Source organism: Apus apus, chromosome 5 (genome assembly GCF_020740795.1).
Source record: "Apus apus isolate bApuApu2 chromosome 5, bApuApu2.pri.cur, whole genome shotgun sequence".
Lineage (NCBI taxonomy): Eukaryota > Metazoa > Chordata > Aves > Apodiformes > Apodidae > Apus > Apus apus.
The window spans coordinates 53,257,315-53,278,721 of NC_067286.1; the positions used below are offsets into that span (position 1 = coordinate 53,257,315).

The 21,407-nt window shown below is 45.2% G+C and overlaps 1 protein-coding gene across 1 annotated transcript; it reads left to right on the top strand.

Annotated features, from left to right (window-relative positions):
• The first annotated feature begins 4,402 nt into the window (after positions 1-4,402).
• LOC127385387 (cholesterol 24-hydroxylase) lies at positions 4,403-19,623 on the top strand. Its single transcript, XM_051621101.1, has 15 exons — positions 4,403-4,628; positions 7,956-8,033; positions 8,305-8,386; positions 8,939-9,012; positions 9,698-9,784; positions 10,411-10,549; positions 11,120-11,230; positions 12,014-12,170; positions 12,501-12,563; positions 13,633-13,705; positions 14,150-14,234; positions 16,120-16,230; positions 16,495-16,583; positions 17,428-17,494; positions 18,344-19,623. The coding sequence occupies exons 1-15, from the start codon at positions 4,492-4,494 to the stop codon at positions 18,503-18,505; spliced, it is 1,515 nt and encodes a 504-aa protein (XP_051477061.1). The 5' UTR covers positions 4,403-4,491; the 3' UTR covers positions 18,506-19,623.
• The last annotated feature ends 1,784 nt before the right edge of the window (positions 19,624-21,407 follow it).

The window sequence follows — 21,407 nt, forward strand, 5'->3', positions numbered from 1 at the left end:
GATTCCACCTGGATAGTGTTTCTGCCTACAAAAGGAGAACAGGCCTAGTAAAACCAGTCCTAAAGTTTGCGTTTTTATTGGAGATGGATGAAGCACAGTGCTCGTGCTTGCCCCAAACCCCCACTAGCTCCATATGGACCCTTAGGCAGGGGGTTCTCCAGAGGAGGTACTAATTTAATCACCATCTGCACTTAACCAGTAGCACACAACAGATGGAGACATTTAACAATAAAATTAAAAGCTCTTTATTTAGGAATGTATTTTATTGGTAAGTTCAGACTGCCCCAAGATACCCAGCCCTCTGGCTAACTCCATGCTGCAGAAGGCACTTCCCAGCATAAGAGATCCCTGTGCTGTGCCTTCTTGCTGTCTCTGTCTCGAGAGCAATAAATGTTCTCAACCCTAAATAGCTATGAAAAGACAAGCAAAAGAGAGCAGTTTAGATGGACAGTATGTCCCAACAATTTTTCAAATTCACCTTGTAACTTCACACCAAGTAATGGTTCCCAGCTTGCTTCTGCTCAGCTCCCAGATCTCTCTTGCTTTTATGGGAATGTGCAAGTTGGCAAAATTTCCATGCAATGGCCATTCAGTCCCCATCAGAAAGGTGACAGACAGAGTTCAGCATGCCCATGCCTGCACCCCTTCCTTCTTAGTGCAGCATGTGGCTCCCAGACAGATAAGAAACATGATAGCTCCTTGGTATCATGTCCTTCACAAAAGGGTATAGAAACATGCTAGAATACAAACAAATGGTTGTATTAAGGCTTGTTAGAATACAAACAGAAGTTTTAACCTTTAAATCTTAGAAAGGTTTATGTTTAAAGCCTGAAATATAAGGTAATTTCTGCAGTCTACCCAGGCTGAATGTTAGGGAAGGGGAGTTAACAGCTGAGAATTATATTTACATGAGAAGCTTTATTCTCAGTGCTTGTCTGGTCTACTCAGGGATCAGAACTGTATCACATGGCCTCTGTATCCCAACAAAACTTATAAAATACCAAATATTTTATCACCTCCCTGTGAGCTGATCACAAACAAGGTACAAGCAGGAATTTTCCACAGGAACTATTCTGAGAGTGATTTCAGATGAAAGAACACCTTGCAGATAGTTACGAACTGTTCTTGAAGTGTGCTGAAAAAAACACTGATGAAGCTCAGAAAGTTCATTGCATGGCTTTAAAGATATGGTTTTATTAGTTAGCTTTAGTTTTTAAGAACTTCCCCTGGTTGATGCTATCCTTGTGATTAGCTGTACCTTTCCTAATGATAGGCATTCATATCATGAGTCCAAGATACATATTGCCTGACCAATGGGAAGGATTAGTAACTTATTTTTTTCCTGAAATCAAGAGGTTATAAAACCTTAACAGGTAAAAAAATACATCTAGTTTCAATTAATAAAAACAGAAGCATTAGTTAGATAATATTGTTGGTCTCTGAGAATAAAACAACAACGTAATTTCCAGATTAAAAAAAAAAAATCTGTATGAAAGTATGTGTGCCCAGAGCAGAAGGGAAAATTATTTCAGTGTTGTTCCAATTATTTTGAGCCAAGGAAGGAACTGCCAGTTCAAGAAAAATCAGTGTGAAGATTAAATGTAACAGAAAACCAAAAAATATTTTAAAAATACAACCAGCTTTTGCTCCATTGTGCACTGACAGCTGGAGGCTCTGGTTTTTAATGTTTTGCACCATTCAACCATTACCCACAGACAGTGGTTCTCTGAGGTTGTTCTGTGGCAATACCACCAACCTCTCCTGCTATGCAATGTGAAGCCAGAAAAGTGCTGCTGGCCACCACGTGTGCCCTGCAGAGCAGCCCTGCCCACCCGCAGGCTGGAAGTCTGCTGATGAAGTGATCAGGCTATTTATTCTGAGAGGGCACCTCGGGTGTCCTTCCTCCCCCCTGGCAACCATGGTGGCCAGTCAAAAGGAAAAGCCCAGGAGATACTGAAGGGCTTTTACAGCTTTTACAGTTTTATTATGAGCCTCTGGTCCTTCTGCCCCTCTACCCACCCACCCCCCCACACCAGGGACCTCCTGGGCTGATATCACTCAACTTCTGCCCTGTTCAGGCCAAGAAACCCGAGTGTGGGCAGGCTTCAGCTATGCCTGCTGTGAGAGGTGCCAGTTCCTGGGGACTTCAAAAGAAAATCCCTGTCATCCTTTGAGGTCTGCAGTAGCAAATCTTCCTTTCGCTTAGCTCACACTACAAAGCCAGTGCAATTCTTTTCATCTGCTTGGTTTTCAAGCATTTTGTGATCTGTGTTTCCATGGCAAGTTCAGATGAAGTTGGCCAGCAGGTGTTAGCCTTTAAGTTGCTAGTGGGCATGAATGCACACAGGACAGCAGCATAAATAACACACACAGAGTCATGACTGTTGCAGGTGCTCCTTAAATTCCCTTCGCCATTGACTCCCTGCTGCCTCTCTGTCACTAACAGCCCATTCAAAATTATTTGTGTTTTGGAACAAAAGTGAAATCTCTCACCTTACACCAGCATGTGCTGTTGTTCCTTTGATAACCTTTCTCTGCTCTCTCTGATCTTCTAGTCTTGAACACAAGCAGGAATGACACAAGAAAATAAAGGAAAACCTGCAGAGTGTGGCCTTTTAGCACACTCGTTGCTTCCACTGGAAATCAAAGCAGGCTGACTCTTCAAGGTGCCTGGCAGATGATTTCTGCATCAGATGGACAAAAGCAGGGGGTGCCATGAGTTACATCCTCTTCTTCCTGCTGTGGAGAGGCATGGCCATATGGGAGTTGCCATGGGAGGGGAGAAGGAAAAAGGCATTGGAAATGGTGGGGATGAAAACTCCTGTAGCAGCTTCATGTGGTGCTGCAAAATAAGTCGTAGACCCACAAGTGGCAAATAGACAAGATAAAAATTCAAGTATCTTAGAATCCTGTCTCCAGCCCATTGATTAAAGCTCGTGCAGGTAAAGAGTCCTGTGAAAGTCTGATAGGCAGGAGGTTTCTTTAAAGGCCATGGTGGGGCAGCAGGGTATTCTGCTTCTCCTTGCGCTGCTGCTGTCAGAGCTGTGGGAACAGTGGAGAGGAGTGTCTGCCACCTTGCATGCAAGGTGGGCAACCTTCGAAGGGATGGAGGAGGCACAGCATGCTGGTGCATGGGGAAGGGACCTATGGGGTAGGCAGCAGGTCCCAGAGGAGAAAGGAAGAAGGGGAGGGTATATAGGGGACTGTGGAAATTGCTGCAGGGATTGAAAAGCAAGGGCAGGATGGGAAGACAGGAGGATGCAGTGGGTGGTTTGTGTACTCTCTTGGTCTTCTTGGGCCAGTCAGGGTCTTCTTGTCTACAATCCCCAGAATGTAGAGCTCCTGCTGAGGTCAGTGGCAGCTCCTGGATCCATCCCCCATCATTTCCCCAGGCTCCTTGTGAGCCAATTTATTCATTTAGCTCCACAACAGCTTGTTGCTATGAGTTCCTTCATTTAAAAACTGGTTATAAAAATGTCTTCCTCTTTTACACCTGCTGCTGGATCATGTCAGTGGGTGCCTCCTTGGTCTCGAATTATACAAAGTAATGATAAGTTTGTATCTATTTATCTCCAAACCATTGCTGGTTTTCCAGACCCCTGTCACAGACTCCTTCAGCCAGTCTTCTTCCAGTTTGGAGGCCTAATCTGTTCTGTCTCTATTTCTACACCTCTGCTGAGCTGAAAGGAAAAGCACATGTGGTATTCATACACAGTGGGGGTGCTCTAGATTTATAGACTCCTCTATATAATAATACACTCACACATCTTGTTTTGCTCACTCTCCCATTTATAGTCACTGCCAATGCTCTGCTTGCTTCTTTGGTCTGTACTGAACATTAAGCTGACATTTCCTGAATAGCTGCCACCACTGAATATGTATGATTGGTTTGGATGTATATGCATACACATAGTTTCTTTTTCCTCATGCATTACTTTTCATCTACCAGAAATTAATTTTCACCATTTTATGCCTTGGTCCCTTGTGTCCTGTGATTCTCATGCAATCCACGGCACTCAGATTGCGCATTTCAAATAAAACTGTATCATCTCTCATTCCTGTGTCTAGATGATGAATGAGTATGCTGCGTAGACCCAAAGCAGACTGCTCTGAAAACCCTCATCTATTGATCCCTACAGGCATCAACAGTATATCCCCTCTGCCTCGTATTTTAAACAGATATAAATCAACAGAGACCCTCCGCCTTCCTTGTCCTGTGGCGCCCTAGTTTGCCCAAGAGCCATCCTTCCTGACCTCCTCACACACTCACACACACACCTGCCCCCCCAGGCGTACTTCGGGGTCCCAGCCCCCGCCCGGCAGCAGCCGCCGGGCTCTTTAAGGCGCCGGCCCCGCCCGCACAGCCGGGCACTCTGCGGCCCTGCCAGGCCCGCCCCGCCGCCCGGGCCCGCCGCTGCGTGCGGGGAGTTTGCGGGAGCGGGTTGCCCCGCTGTCCGGGCAGCGAAGGGGGGGCGGCCGCCAGCCGGGGCCATGGAGGGGCTGGGAGCGGCGGGGGGGCTCCTGCTGGCCCTCCTCCTCCTCCTCCTCCTGGTTTTCGGCCTGTACTGCGGCTACTTGGGATATATCCACGCCAAGTACGACCACATCCCCGGCCCCCCGCGGGAGAGGTAAGGGGCAGGCAGGGCCGGGGTGGGTTTCGCAGGCGTCTGAGGAGCGATTCCCGCCGCTGGCGTCAGCCCCGCGCCCGTTCCCGTGTCTGGCCCGAGCCGGGGACTCGGCACCTCGGCCGGTCTCGCTGCCGGGCTGGAGCCGTGAGAAAATGTCAGAGCAGAAAATAAACACTGCGGCCCGTATCTCCGCCTGCCGGGACGGGCCAGCACCTCGCCGGTGTGGGCAAGGACAAGGTCGAGGAGGTGAGGCTGGCTGGGGACAGCCCCGCAGGGAAAGGCTGGCACCTGGGGCATCGCCACCCTGCTCTGCGGCCCTGGCCTGGGCTGCCGGGTGGGGTGGCTTGTACATCTCCCCGGCTGGCCACAGGAGCGTGAAACCAGCGATGTAGAGTTGTCCATCTGGCCCGTGTGTTGGCTAATGACACCAGAGGGCTGCCACCAGCAGCAGCAGCAGCCATTGAAGGAGGGGCTTTCTGCGCTGGCGCAGCACAGCCTGCCCTTCCACACAGCTCCAAGGGTCACAGTGGCACTGACTCCAGCGGGCACCTTCCCTGCTTTCCCTCATGAGCCAGGTGTCTCATTTGTGCCAAAAAGATGTCATAAGCGATGAAGTGTAGTGAGAAGGCTGCCAGCTGCGGCAGTTTCTTCCAGGAGTGTATGGGCTTCCTGTTCAGCCCTCCTTTGGGTGCACATGCCCTCTGTAACATGCCACGGTAAGAGCACTCTCTTGCGCAAACAGTCCTACAGGGACACGAAGCTTGGCTGCCTAGCTCCACGTTTCAGCCCAATTGTGTGATCAGGGCAAGATATGAAGATTAGGGAGAGGACAGATCTTGTCATACCAGAACCTGCTTGTCTTTAGTTTCATTTAGAGATGTGAAGTAACACCCTAGAGTGATGGCAGCTTGAGAAAACCTGTCGCTGCTTTTTTGTCCCTTCTTCAGGATTTGAGGTTTGATGTTGGTGATCAGCCTAGGATCCTTCCCTGGAAGGGTATGTCTGGGCTGATATGACATATGCAAGCTTACACCTACGCTACTTGATAGCTTTTCCAAAGTATAAATTTTCAAATACAGTCTATAACCCGCATTTCAGTACATGTTGCACAGACACTTCCACTCTTAAATGTCCAAGGTAAGGAAAATCAAATCCAGCTCTGTCATTTCTATTAAAAAAAAACCCCAAAAACATAAAGCCAGGTGCTGTGCATGGTGATGTTCTCTCCACCACAAGAATGACATTGACAAACTTGGGGCAAGTCCAGTGGAGGGCAGCCAGGGTGCCTGGGGGCTGAGAGCTGGGTTTGTTTTAGGGGGAGGAGGGGATCCACTGGCAGTTTTTGGCTACCTAATGGGTGGTTATGAGAACATGGAGCCAGACTCTCTTTGGAGTTGCAAAATGAAGGATGAAGGTCAACAGTTGCAAGTTGTCTCAAGGGAAATTCCAGTTAGGTGTAAGGCAAAACACCTTCACTGTGAGGGTTCTCAAACACTGGCACAAGGGACTGTGTGAGGCCCTGAGCCGTGTAACACAGCTCTGACATTGACTGGATTGGTGGCCTCCAGAGATCCGTGCCAACCTGAATTGTTCTGAAATTATTTCATTGAAATCTAAACACTTCTCAGCTGTGACTGTACCTGGCAATCTAGAGAAGAGCAGCACCAATTCAGCTTGCTGCCCAGTGGGACCAGCCCCCACGTTGTGGGCAGCTGATCTGCTCCCCAGCCAGCCCACAGCCTGTATAATTCCAAGGTGTTATGCATTACTTTCCCTTTGCCCTTGGCTCCCTTTGATAAAAGCATAAGAAAGCCTTGTTTTATGATGAAGTACAACAGGATCTTTTCAGCACCTTGGACTTTGTCTGAGGTCTTACGGCTGCATGATGACAAGATTAACATCCTTGATATCCTGGGTTCCTCTCATAAGGAGACTTGTGCAGGACAAGCTGGAAAAGTGAGTCCTAGTGGCTTTGTGTCATTTTTACTGCATGAGTGGCTCACCTCTGAAGAGTGGGTGTCATCTCTTCAATGTAAAGCAAACCTTTGAAGATGTAATAGCAAGAAATGGACAAAAGGGATTTATTTGCAAATACATGTTTTCAGATGATACTGTCACATAGTTATATATCCCAAATCAAGGCCTTGCTTAGTTTTTTTTCATGGCATGCAGTAAGTAATTGGGACTTTTCATTAGTGGATTAATGTTTTAGGCCTGTTTTAACACCTGGCTTAATTGGGTAGTGATAGGACAGGAGAGGAAAAACGATCTCTTCAGGACTGATGTATCACACAAGAGGAGCCATGAGTGGAACCTTGCTTCATATGCTGCAGATATTGGTTTCCAGAGCTTTAGCTAACAAAGGACTTATCTGTTGCATTTGAGGCTTTTACATGTTTTTTGGAGTGCAGTTACAGTGCAGAAGTCAGAAAAGTGATGGATGGAAAAGTTTCTGTAGATATTGGGTAACTTTATTGAGTGCTTGTTATTTTAATCGCCTCCCAGGTCCAACTGAAATAAACTAAGAGCCTGTTTTCCCTTGTAACTTGTTTGTACTGAAAAGGATGATAGCATGGCTGTCTGTCTCTCAAATGGAAAACAGATCTCAAGCTCAGCTTGTTTCACTTAAAGAGGAGCCTGGCCAAGTCTTCTTCAGATGTATGCAAAACTGGTGGGAATTTGCCACTCACAGCCAAAGGAAGTGATTGATCTCTAACTTTTTAGTACAACTATTGTATTTTAAGAGTTAGCCCCTTTTACTCATTTCCACAATTTCCATATTAACCAGTAATGAGTCTTCTGGGTTTTTCTCTTTTTTTTTTTTTTTTTCCCCCAGCATTTGAGGTGACATGGCTTCAGACAAGAAAATCTTCCTAATTTTGCTCAATTTGACTCCACTGACGGAACCAAAGTCATGCTTATCAGGCCTGAGAATGTATTAAAGAATATTTAGGACAAATGTCTGTTGCATTTACAGAAACATAGTAATTGCAGTGGAGATTCAGTCAGTGAGGCAAAGACCAAAGCAATTTGCTGGGAGCCCCCTCCAGGCCCCAAAATCTCCAATAACACAGCAGCAAAAAAAGATCTTGTCCTAGATCTCTGCACTGGTCTTCCTGGTGTGGGAGGGCACCAGCCTGACCCTGGTCCCCAGTCTACCCACGTGAGGGTTGTGCCTTGGCACAGCCAGGTGTTATTTTTATCTTTCCTTACAAGGAGGAAAATACGAGCAACACTTGTATTGCATCACTGAGCAACAAAGATTGCAATCCATACAAAGCCCTATGTTTGCATTCTTGTGACACTCTTCGTCTTCATTTTCTGCAGCTTTTTGTTTGGACATCTGCCAATCTTCTGGAGAATGCTGAGGAAGCAGGAGTTTATGCATGATCTCTTCCTGCACTGGTAAGTTGAGACACATCAGTAACACCAAATGGGGTAGCCATGTAGCACCAATAGGGAAATGAAGGCACAGAAGCCCTGAATTACATACTTAGCATCAATCATACGGTTGATAGATGAACTAGATAGAGATATCACTGTTCCTTTCTTAATGGCTTTATTGCTGAAAACTGCAGTAGTTCCCAGTGCTGCTTTGATCCTTTGAGGTTATTAGATCCAAACTTACATGTTGGTTGTTTGTACCATAATTCTGTTTTTTTTCCCCTTCTTGTAGGGCAGAGAAGTACGGACCTGTTGTACGGTTTAATGCCTTTCACAGAGCGTCAGTAATGATTCTGAGTCCTGAAGGAGTGAAGGTACTTCAGAGTAAATCCTAATCAACAGTGGGGATCAGCCTGTCCCTCCAGAAAGAGAGGAGTGGTGCCTGATGTTGAGGCATTGCAGTGCAGCCAGCCTGTGCCTGTGGAGGGGGCAGCTCTGGCCAGGTTAGGAGGATGAGGTGCTCTGCTCTTAGGGTTGTCCTGATGAATTTTCTTTCCTGACCACTTGATTTAGTTTGTTGCTTTTATTTAAACAGCAGATAAAGCAAGCATCCACCATTTCTGAAAAGCAGCCTCTCTGCAAGAGCTTGATGTCTCAAATGGGTGAGGCACAAGGGGTTGAATTTCTTCCTCTAGAACTTTGTATTAGCTGCAGAATGAGATTTTGGGTCACTGGGCAAAAAGTGCTAGAGGCATGCAAAACAAGCTAGCAGCACAGGAACTGGGGAATCAGGGCATACCAAATAATTCATTTAGTCTTCAGACTATTGCTACAGGAGGAAAAGAGGGAATGTGTGAGTGGCTTTTTATGTTTTGTCTGGGAAATGGGTTGCACTTGCTATTCACTGACCTGACATTTGATTTTAGGAGTTCTTGATGTCACCTCAGTACCCAAAGGATCGGTTGATTTATGGTCGTATCTGCAACTTATTTGGTGAGAGGTAGGCAAAACCCATCTGAGACCATTGTGATCTGAAAACAGGTGAAAGATAAATAACGTCATAGGCATGATACTTACTTCGACTCAGATCATTTACCTTAGTGTTGGGATTGATGAGTATTTCCAGACATACATGAGCAACACGTACCTACTAAATTATGTGTCAAGACAGATGTCTTCCTAGTCAGGGAGGAGGTTATGTTGGATTTCTTTTTTTACCTTCATCATATATTTCCCCCTCCCCGTTCATGTTTAGTTTGTCTCAGAATAGTTTGCACAAGATCATCATTAAACTTCTCACTTAGATTTTAGGGCACTGAATTACTCCTTAATGTATGGGAGTTTCCAGCTTCTAAGCTCAATAACAAAATTGAGGATTCTTTTCTGTTAGCCTAAAGATGTAAAAAAATAATAATCCAGTTATTAGAGTAATAATTTGTATAACAGTTGTCATGAACCAGCACCTTATTTGGATCAGCAGTCCACACCTGCCAGCCAAAACATATCTGCAGTCCAGTCATTGTCCACAGTGATGCGATGACTGTGTCCTCAAAGCAGCCCACTACTCCCTGCACACAGGAAGAACAGAAGAAAGTAGGTGTGGAAGAGTTATCTTTGTGACTACACAGAGTTTGGTTGGCTCCCTTGCTGAAAACTGTTCTTTTCTTTGTTTTCCTAAATGCTAGATTTATAGGGAATGGCTTGGTAACTGTTTGCAACCACGAGCATTGGCACAAGCAGCGGAGGATAATGGATCCAGCTTTCAGCCGAACGTAAGGCAAATATCTCTGTGATGGCAGAGCTGTTATTTCTACTGTATTTTAATTATTCTCTCTGTCATTGATCTATTACTTGATATAGAAAGAGAAAAAAAAATTGTGATAAAATGATGTTTTCTTTAGTCCAATGTGCGTTTTCGAGGGCAAGTATAATTGAGCAGACTTGCCATGTGGGACTGGCACCCACATGAGCTCAGTGATGGCAGAAAGGTCCCAAACCTCAGAGATTTTGTGTGGGCAAGCCTCATGATTCACCTGAGTGATTTCCCTGTGGGAGATACGGTGTGATTGATAAGCAGAGGATTGGTCTCATTTGCTTGTGTGTACCTCAGTGCTTTGCATTGAGGGTGTGAAGATAAAGTCTGTTTGCCTTGGGACACACAGACGAAAGCCCTTTGCCATGACAGCCATTGTTTACATGGCCGGATGGAGCAGGGCAGCTGTACGAAGAATTTAGCTCATTTTATCTGTTTGCTTTTTAAAGTATTAAGGCAAAATTATTATAAATTAAAAAAACAAGAGTCCTTTACAATTTTCAATGGAAAAGAATGAAAATAATTTTGCCTGAGCAACAGTGTTCTCTCCAGAGCCCCCATCACTCATTTTTATTGATTGTTCAGCTACCTGATTGGTCTGATGGAAACTTTTAATGAAAAAGCAGAGGAGCTGATGGAGAAACTAGAGGAAAAGGCAGATGGAAAAAAAGAGTTTAGCATGCTGACGATGATGAACCGAGTGACTATGGATATCATTGCAAAGGTACTAGCTGTCTGCTTTCTTGTTTCCTCTGCGACTGCCAGGAAGGAGTGGAAGTGATGGGTACCAGCAGCAGGAAGAGATCAGGAGTCGGAGTCAGGGAACAACACCTTTAGCCAGCAGTGCCAGAAGAGCTGAAGAAACCATTTGGGCTGAGCCATAGGAAAAGGCAGTTAGGGAAGGGTCTGCACAGCCTAGGTGTGGCCTGCAGGATGGGGAGCCCTTTGCAGAAGCTCTTACAGCCTCATGCCTTCCACCTCTTCTTGCCAAAGGGGGACACAAGTATCTGTTCATGTGTGGATGTTGTATTATTACCATTATATGTCAGCATGAAATTGCTTTATGCTGGCTTTTCCCGTCTCTGTGCAAAGCATTTTGGGATGATTGGAAAGTAACAGTAAATTATTAACCCTCCAAATTAGGAGGAAGCATGATGTAGACACTAGCTTTCCCTCATGACCTCCTCCAAGGCAGGATGTCTCTTCAGGTATTTTTAGGGAAAAAATCTTTCACCCAACCCCAGGAGCCAGGAGGTTGCAGTGAGTTGCTGCCATTTTCTCTCCCACTTCTCAGGTAGCCTTTGGCTTGGAACTAAACGCACTGAGCGATGACCAGACGCCTTTCCCTCATGCTGTGACCATGGTTTTGGAGGGAATGACCAAGCAGCGCATCCCCTTCATACGGGTCTGTATGCACCTCCCTCCAGTCCTCTCTTCTCATGCCCAGCTGGAGCCCCTGCTCCTGCCATGAGTGGGCTGGAGTTGGGCGGGGAAAGGCTCATCAGTGGCTCTTAACCTCCAGTGTGCACTGAGCTACAATTAATTAGTGCTTTAAAACACTTTCAAAATTAGCATTAATATTTAATGCTTCCTTTCTGTCTTACTGCCTTCTCTTCCCCTATGCACATGACCTCATGTGTTTTTACACTTTCATATCCAGCACTGCAAAAACTGAATTTTTTGCCATTTGTCCAAGAAGAATGGCAGCCTTCACTCAAGGAGGAAGAAATATGAACTTTCTTATAATACTTTTTTTTCAACCAGAATTCATATACTAGGAAATTAGGGATGTAATCTGAAATAATTAAGCTAAAAATCATTCTGCAGTTTCTCATGAGAGCTGTAGTTCAGGTGTTTAGAGCTCCTGTTTTACTTTTTGGGCCCAGAGGTAAGATTCTGTATCACATGCTGCAGTTTCTTTCCATGGAGATATGAGGAATTTTGCTCACAGTGCTCAAGAACATCAGCTCTGACAAAGCATCTGACATCAGCATGCCCAAATTGGAATATTTCTCATTTCAGCCCAAACCCATCACCCTTGGGGCTGTTCACTTTGTTCCACGAAGAGCTGATGTTTTTGTGACAAATGTCATTTAGCAGAAAACAAGGTGCTCACTTGAAAAATAACACTTGGCAACATTTTTTACCAGCAAGGCGAATAAAATGACTAAAAGCTTTCTGTGTTCAGTACATGCCAGGGAAACAGAAGCTGGTCAGGGAGGTGAAGGAGAGCGTGAGGCTGCTGCGGCGTGTGGGGAAGGAGTGCATTGACCAGAGGAGAGAGGCCATCCAGAATGGGAAGGAAGCCACACTGGATATTCTTACACAGATACTGAAAGGAGATGGTAGGGGACATGTTGCTGTTGGAACTAATTAATCTGTGTCATGTTTTGCTGTGAGATCTGGGGAGGCTTATTTTGGGGATCTGAGCTTTGATCCTGTGATGTCTTCAGGAGGGTTTTTTCACATTGAAGTTAGTGAGAGTTGCTTTGAAAATTGCCCATTTCTGTGTGTTGGATCAAATATTGGTTGCAAGTCCCTGCTGAGTTTTCTGCTCAGCATCCCCTCCTGATGTCACCTGAAACAAAATGTGCTAAGCAGGGAAAAGCATTCTGGCTGTTCCAGCTGGGACATGGGCATGTTTTCTAATCTTCTTTGCTTTTCTCCCTTGACAGCTCTGGAAGAAACTAGAGATGATGAAAACATTATTGATAACTTTATCACTTTCTTTGTTGCAGGTTAGTAGCTGTTTTAACATTTGGGTATGTCATGTAGGCAGCTGTACTTGGGCCATCTGTAGGGTCATGATTAATGTCCTTTTTCACTCCATGTGATGCTGCTGTAATCAGGAGTCACTTGGTTGGAAGACAGCTATAGTACACTGGCGTAGAACCAGCTGGGTGAGGTCTGAAGAGAGCTCTTGGTTTTCTCATAGGCAAATTATACTTTGTCCTCCTTCAGTCATACCAACCCAGCAAATAATGCCAGGCCAGTGGTTTCCAGCCTGCAGTGCAGAGGGCAGCACTGCCTGCTGGGGTGCAAGGCTGTTCCTCAGGAGTTGTGGTTCTTCCTTGCAGATCCTGCTAAACCCCACTGAAAGCATCTGTAATGTATTCCACATGTCTTTATGTCACTTCACCCACACAATTAAATGTGATTCTTGCCTTAAAAGCATTAGTCAGTGGTTGGAAGGAGAGGGCACTGTCAAAAAATCACTGGCTGAGATGAAACATGAGGCAAACAACATAAAAAGATCAATCTTTCAAGACCAGGAGTATTTAGGATCCTAAGAGGATGAGGTCAAAATACTGTTCTTTCACAAAAATGACATCTTTGTAAAAGTCTGTTTTCTGTGATGCTTCAAAATTATACATATGCCTGTCCATGACAAAATGAAAACTATCCACTTAAAGCAGCCATTTCAAAGGAAGCCCTGTTTTTCCCTCAAAACCAGTAAATCGTTGCTTCCCAGCAGGACTGTGTCCCACAATGATAATAAGGCAAATACTGAACCTCATTGGCTCTCCTGTTGGGGAGCTCATAACCACTAGGTGCTGTGTGCAGCCACTGCAGATGGGAGTTGAGCAAGACAGCTTATATCTTAACCAGCTGTCTTGTTCTTGTCATCCTTGAACGTTCCCTATGTAGAATTTACATCCCTTTTAGTGTTTCTTTTAAATTCTAATGTAGTTGATATTAAGCATTTGGGCATTGATGTTTAAAGTTTCCTGTTCACAGTCACACTAGTATGCCATCTTCATATTATTTCATATTAACCTTTAAACCTTTTTTTGGGTGTGTTTTTAGGTCATGAGACCACTGCCAATCAGTTGTCTTTTACAGTAATGGCACTGGGTCAGCATCCTGAAATACTGGAAAGGTATGTGCACTCTAGTTTGCAAACCCAGCTTGCTGTTAATTTCAAGGTGAACTTAATTATAAGAATTATTTAAAAGCTAAGATCAATTTCCAATAAATTCTAGCCTCCCATCCTAAATACAGTTTCATAGTCCAAATAGATTTTTAAAAATTTTTTTAAAGCTTAAGATTAATTACTTCAATTCCATCTAAGTGACTTTTTTCAAAGCCTTTATACAAAGCTGGTCCTGAGTTCTGCCTGATTTGGTTGCACTGTAGGCACATTGCTCCATCCTGATATGAGGCACAAGTTCAGGCAGGCTGGCTGATAATCAGTAGGCATTTTGCCTGAGGATGGGAGTCAAAGTCCAACTCAGTATCTGGAAAATGAAAAAAAAGTGTAATTTGTCAACTTGCCTAGCAAGAACTGGGTGTCTGCAACTAACAGTTTGTAATTTAACTGCAGACTTCAGGCCGAAGTGGATGAAGTTCTTGGTGCCAAGAGAGACATTGACTATGAGGATCTTGGCAAACTCACATACTTATCACAGGTACTGTAGGAGTGAGGTAAAATGCCAGTCAGAGCTGTTTGGTAGCACTCCTGCCATCTCATGGAACTTCCAAGAGGAGTCCTACACTTTTAAATTTCAAGAGCAGTGCTAATATTTGATCCTGACAGTGTTTGTCCCCAGAGTGTCAGCAGGCAGGTGTCGTGAGCTGTTTGCAGCAGCCCAGCCCTGTTGGGAAGGATGCTTCTCCAATTTCTTTCCAAAATCCCACATGATTCCTTCACAGCTTTCTTTAATTACTACCAGGCTGGGAGCTAGAGTGGAGTTGCTTAATGCCTGCCTGTTGAAGCTGAAACCATAGCTGTGTTTTAAGAAGGGTTTGCAACTTCATGCCCAACCTGTGTGTGAGTCCCAGACACTTCCCAACCTCATAACTCTTTTTTTTTATTATTATTGTTAAAGCATTTCCAGCTATGATCTCACCAAGTGCCATAAACTTAGTGGGATTTGAGGACATCAAAAAATAATGGCTATTTTTGGTAATTGCACTATTTTTATTATTCTGATTTGAAATCCTCTTCGGTCAATTGGGGGGGGGGGTGTGTGTGTGTGAGAAAACTTTGCTCCTAAAAGAGGACTTGGATATAGAAATGCTGGTTGGTAATGAACTGCAAAGCCAGGCCTTGGCTACTCTCCAGCATTTGTGTTGTGTATCCTATTTTACAAGGTGGGGGACACTAGTAGCCCTGAGGAGAGGCTGAATCATGGCCCTGGCAGCTATTCTCCCTGCTTTAATTCCCTGTGACTTTTTTAGTCTGCCATGATCATTCTTCTCTTAAACTGCCCTGTCGAGGTGGCTGGTGGTGTTTTACCATTTGCCATATCCCATCCTACAAATCAGTGTGCTTGCACAGCAGATAGATTTCAGAGTTGTATTTCTCATAAGGAAAAGGCATCTCTGTGTGATTACAGAAATCAGCAGGTTTCCTTAGGCTTTTCCAAACACCATCACAATTGCGCCACTCCAATTAGGATGAGGTATCTAAGCCTTTCAGTTTCAAGACAGATCACATGAGGGCCTTTCAAAGCAGACCATTTATTTACCAGAACAAACTTGGATCTGTACAACCAAAATTACAGTCACCCTTCATCAGAGCCAGTCCATCACTGGAGTATCAGAGACCATGGGACTCCTCTCCTGTTCTCAGGCAATTCTGAATCCTGTTGTCCAGGCTTCTTTTTCATTAATCAACTCGTGCATCTACAACGTTAATTGCATTTACAGTGCAATGCTAATGTGTGCTGCTAATTAGGTTTCACTTAGATGAACTAAGCCATTCTTACAGCTCACTGCCACCAAAAGAAATGTTCTGATTCCATTTTTTTCCTCACTGTTCGCCATTCATTTTCCTTTGCCAGGTTGTTTTTTGTCATTTTGATGCTCTGAACTGGGTCAGTTCCCCAAGCAGCAGAAGCAGGACAAAGGCAGGAGTGGGAGTGCAATGCTGAGAGCAGGAAGGAGGTGGGAGCGACCACCCATCCTTGTAGCAGCTGGTGCCAAGAACTCCTCATTGGCAGCATGAGGCTTCACTCTTAGATATTCTCTCTGAATTTCTTTCCCAGTAATTTTTCACTTAGTTGTTGGCCTGACTGGAGGTGTTAGATCTGTTCAAAGCATGGTCCCTCTTGTGGTTTTTGCTGCTTTTTCTCTGTGTTTTACCAGTTGTAAAATAGAACCAGGCCTGAAGGAGCTGACTTGGCCATATATTTTGCCCACAGGCATCCAAGGCAGATAGATCACCGTCAGTTCCACAACTCAGATGCTCACATTCAGCCAAAATGAAAGGCTGTAGGAAGGAGATGAATTTTATTTCTGCTTCCTACACTGTATTAGCTAACTGACCTTTTGTGCTTTTCACTGACACAGGTTCTGAAGGAATCTCTGCGGCTGTACCCACCTGTCCCAGGCACCTTACGCTGGTTGAAGAAGGAGCACGTCATCGATGGCATCAGAATTCCTGCAAACACCACACTTTTTGTGAGTCCCATCCACCAGCAGTAGCTTTTAGCTGCTGCAGTTGATCCAAATGTAGTGTGTCTGTGCTATTAGAAGGCCAAATCCTCCCTGGGCATATTTCTACTGGCCTCTCTGAAATTTTAGCCAAAACTGGGGTATGAATTGGGATTCTAAATTGTTTTTGCCTGGGGAGTGAAAGGCTGTTATGATTTTCAACGTGTGACAGCAAAGAGGCAGTTTCAGTCTGCTGCTCCTGACTAACACAAATAAACTCTTTCCTGACAGTTCAGCACTTATGTAATGGGAAGGATGGAAAGGTATTTCAAGGATCCACTGACTTTCGATCCAGACCGATTTAGCAGAGATGCACCTAAGTGAGTTTCTTTTTACTCTCAGGTTATTAAATTTGTAATAAGGAACCATTACAGGGAGAGATTTCTAGGGGAAGAAAGTAGAATAAAACTATTTTTCCGTTCCAGTATGTGTAACACTAAAGCCTTATTCAAGTCCATATAGATAACAACAATGTGCAGATTTTGTTCAGAAGTTCTTTATACCACACGATACCTTAAAAGTAAAGACCAAAGCTAATGTCATTTGTTGCTTACATTGAAGTAAACAAACAAGTGTTGGGCCGGAACCATTTGCCTTAATGCAATACAGACATTGCAGGGCAGCTGTGGCCCCAGGATGTTGAAGTGTCTCTGCATTACAGAAGGGGCCAAGGGATAGAAGATCCTCCTCAACCATGTGGGCAGGAGGGGCCAGTGACCTGAACAGTTGGTCCTGATCCCTGCATCTAACTACATCTAGCTACAGCCTTGAGTTAGTCTGGTCTCCTGAACGAAATGCCCCCTCACTCACATGATTCAGAGCTGTCCAAAGGAGCAGTAATTGGGTGGATCATTATGTCCCCATGATGGGCTGGGGAGCATTTAGAGCACTCTTGACATTGAGCTTTGAAATAAGGTTTGGACACACCAAAGCAGCTCGGTGAGCTGAGCTATGTAGTAAGCAGAGCTGATGAGGAAACTTGCTGCAGAGCTGTATTGTTGCTTTGAAGCAAAAAACCCAAAGTTGATTTGTAGATACTTGTCTTAACAAGTCGGGTGGGTGAGGTGATATTTAGACCATTTCCTTGCTACTGTGATGAAATACTTGTTTTTTTCTTTACATCCAAGCCATCAGAATGACAGATTTGAACATTTTTCTTTGCAGGCCATATTACTGCTATTTTCCATTCTCTCTGGGACCCCGATCCTGCATCGGGCAGGCATTTGCACAGGTAAGCAGAGGCCTGGAATGATGCTTTGTAGCAAGCACTGGGCCAGCTCAGGAAGTGCTGGCTATGGCAGGTGGTGGGGGACCAAGGGCCACACTGATGGTGCAATGGACCCTCTTCTCTTTAGAGGGAAGACCCCACCATGTCCATGACAGGGCCTGTCTCCCAAATGCTGTCACATGAGCAGACCTACATGTACCAGACTAGTCCCACATCACCTGCGGCCACATGCAGTCAAGGTGACAGAAGGATGCTCTCCCTCTAAACTGTCCTGGGTCACTCTACTTGGATCCAAACCCCTTAATGGGAATCACAGTCAACATCCTTTTGCCAGGCAAGGATGGTGTGCAGGGACTCTTAGAAACCATCCTGTGGCTGCATCTGGCAGAGTCAAGGCAGGGAAAGCAGCTGGCAGAAGAGCACGAGCCAGGAGTGGCACTGAGAAGATGAGGATGGGGCTTCATGAATGGAAGGAACAATCTAATGAAGTACGTGTTTACCTGAGCACGGCAAAGAGTATTTCAGAATGACAGTAGGAGGCCAGCTCTTTGGGTCTGTGCTGTTGAGTTCATTTAAGCACCAGTGCTCAAAATCTTCAGGTTAAATTGCTTGGTTTTACCTCTGATTTCCAAAACACAGTTAAAACATGAACACAGGGTCAGATCTTTGTGCTTGCCGGTTGTCTTCAAATCTAGGAAGTCCCAGGAGACTGTTCTTCCTGCCCAAGCTCAATCAACTGCATTAAGAGTAAAATTTAAGTTCTAAATCTTTGTATTGACAAAGCAGCATGATGTAATACACTGACTAAGTATTTGCTGTCACTGACAATAAGTTTGCTTTATTTCTTAACAGATGGAGGCGAAAGTGGTGATGGCAAAACTGCTGCAGAGGTTTGAGTTCCAGTTAGTACCAGGGCAGAGTTTTAAGCTCTTGGAAGCTGGAACCTTTAGGCCACTAGATGGAGTAATGTGTAAATTAAAGCCAAGGAGCTCTGCGAGAGGCTGCCAGGTGTGAACTACTCAGGAGAGAATGACATGGTAACGATTTTGAAGATCTTCACACTTACCAAAGGTTAGATTTTACTGGCCCCTTTAGAGGATTACTAGACTGAAACTTTTCCTACTCTTCCTCATAATTTACTAAAGAAAACCTTAGGAGACTCACTCTAGATAGGTTTGAGCATCTTCAGTCTGGAAGCATATCTGGAATTGCAAAGCCTGTTATTTTTCTGAGGGGCTATCTGGTTCTGACCAGACTTAGAAAAGAATATCCTCTCACTGGAGTATCCCTGGAGCTTCACACAAACTTGCACTCAAATCCCAGCTGATAATTTCCACTAAGTTTTCTTACGAGACATGGTCTAAATAAGCCCTTGTTGAGGGACTTTCTTATTTACACAATGAAATCAGAAAACTTAATAGAGCACAAGATTCAGGCTGAACTTGGGAAGAGAAGATTGGAGATAATTCTCTTCATCAAAGCAATTTTCTCATCAGTGCTCTAAATTAGGAGAACTATTGATAGGAGCAGTCAGAAACAAACATCAGAGACTGAGGCCACTACCTTTACCTGTTGCTTCTGCCTCATTTTTATTCAGTATCTCCTACTTCAGGTATTATTCAGAGTAAAATCCCAATCCATGCTGTTGAGACAGGCTTTCCTGCTTCCTCCTCACAGCCTGTGGTCATTCTCCTGAGACACTGTTCTTTTGGGGGAGTTTTGCTGGTTTATTTTAATGTGGATCATTTTCCCCATCTGGTTTACAGTGAAGCTACACCAACACTTGGACCAGATGGTCTAGTAGGTACAGCAGGCTTGGAAGTAAGAGCCTGCAACCAAATGCTACTTAAAGTGATATTGCTGCTGAAGAAATATGTCTGGAACTTGAGCCAGAGGAAGGAGAAGGTCCCGCACCCTCTTCTTTGGCAGATGTGCCAAAACAGCTCACCACATGCAGGCTTGCAGCTGGCTCAGCTAGGGAAGAAAAGTCATGTGAAAATGCCATGTTCCAGAAATATGTGGATACCTAAAATGAGTTTGGGCCTCACCTGTCATGAAATACAGGGAAATCAAGACAATTGGTGCTGCCACTGTTATTTCTTAGCCTTTGGAATTAAAAGGACAAGAACCCAGTCTGTACACTGTCAAGTTTCCATGGTGTTTTCTACATCAGGAAATTATGTCCCAAAGCTTTCTCTGCATCTGCTGCTCTTGTGCACCATCTCATCCAGTGCAGCACTGGGACAACAGGCCAGTAGGGTTGATGTGGCTTTTGGGCAGCTAGGGATCAGGTTAGGAGAGCCAAATCCCTGCTAAAATTAAATCTTGCCAGGGATGTTAAGAACAATAAGAAAAGCTTCTTTAGGTATGTTGGGGAGAAAAGGACATCTAAGGAGAGTGTAGACCCTCTCCTGAAGGAAATGGATGAGGTAGCAACACGGGATATTGAGAAGGCTGAGGTCCTCAATGACTTCTTTGCTTCAGCCTTCTCTGGCAAGTGCTCCAACCTCAACACAAAGGCCACAGAAGGTGAAAGCAGGGACTAGGGGAATGAATTATCCCCACCGTAGGTGTAGAGTAGGTTCATGACCATCTGAAGAACCTGAAGGTGCATAAATCTATGGGACCTGATGGGATTCACCCATGGGTCCTGAGGGAGCTGGCGGATGTGAGTGCTAAGCCTCTGTCCATCATATTTGAGAGGTCATGGCAGTCTGGTGAGGTTCCCACTGATTGGAAAAAAGGGAACATAGCCCCTATTTTTAAAAAGGAGAAAAAGGAAGACCCACAGGCCGGTCAGTCTCACCTCTGTGCCTGGCAAGGTCATGGAGCAGATCCTCCTGGAAAGTCTGCTAAGGCACATGGAAAATAAAGAGGTGATTGGTGACAGCCAGCATGGCTTCGCTAAGGGCAAATCATGCCTGACCAGTCTGGTGGCCTTCTACAACAAGGCTACAGAGATGTGGATGGTGGCAGAGCAACTGACATCATCTACCTGGACTTGTGCAAGGCGTTTTGACACTGTCCCACATGACATCCTGATCTCCAAACTGACAAGGCATGAATTTGACAGATGGACCTCTCGGTGGATAGGAGATTGGCTGGATGGCCACACCCAGAGAGTTGTGGTCAATGGCTCAATGTCCAAATGGAGGCAGGTGATGAGTGGTGTCCCTCAGGGGTCAGTACAGGGACCAGTGCTGTTTAACATCTTTGTTGGAGATATGGACAGTGAGATTGAGTGTATCCTCAGCAGATTTGCTGACGATACCAAGCTGTGTGGTGTGGTTGACACCCTAGAGGGAAGGAATGCCATCCAGAGGGACCTTGACGGGCTGGAGAGGTGGGCCAGTGCCAACCTCATGAAGTTCAACAAGGCCAAGTGCAAGGTCCTGTGCCTGGGTCAGTGCAACCCCAGGCACAAATACAGGCTGGGGGAAGAATGGCTGGAGAGCAGTCCTGAGGAGAGGGACTTAGGGGTGGTAGTTGATGAGCCGCCATTGTGTGCTAGAAACCAGAGAGCCAGTTGTGTCCTGGGCTGCATCAAAAGTGTGGCCAGCAGGACCAGGGAGGTGATTCTGCCCCTCTACTCTGCTCTGGTCAGACCCCACTTGGAGTACTGTGTACAGTTCTGGGGCACTCAGCACAAGAAAGATACAGACCTGTTGGAAAGGGTCCAGAGAAGAGCCACCAAGATGATCCAAGGCCTGGAGCACCTCTGCTATGAAGACAGGCTGAGAGAGTTGGGGCTGTTCAGCCTAGAGAAGAGAAGGCTCCGAGGAGACCTTATAGCAACCTTCCAGTACTTGAAAGGGGCCTAAAGGAAAGCTGGGGAGGGGCTTTTCATCAGAGAAGATGGGGGTAATGGTTTTAAACAGAGAGGGGAAGTATAGGTTAGATATTAGGAAGAAATTTT

Excerpts from the sequence above, each read along its gene's own strand:
- LOC127385387 (XM_051621101.1), top strand. The coding sequence starts at position 4,492 with ATGGAGGGGCTGGGAGCGGCGGGGGGGCTCCTGCTGGCCCTCCTCCTC. Across the intron at positions 4,629-7,955 it reads CCCGGCCCCCCGCGGGAGAG|CTTTTTGTTTGGACATCTGC; the intron begins GTAAGGGGCAGG and ends CATTTTCTGCAG. Across the intron at positions 12,564-13,632 it reads TATCACTTTCTTTGTTGCAG|GTCATGAGACCACTGCCAAT; the intron begins GTTAGTAGCTGT and ends GTGTGTTTTTAG.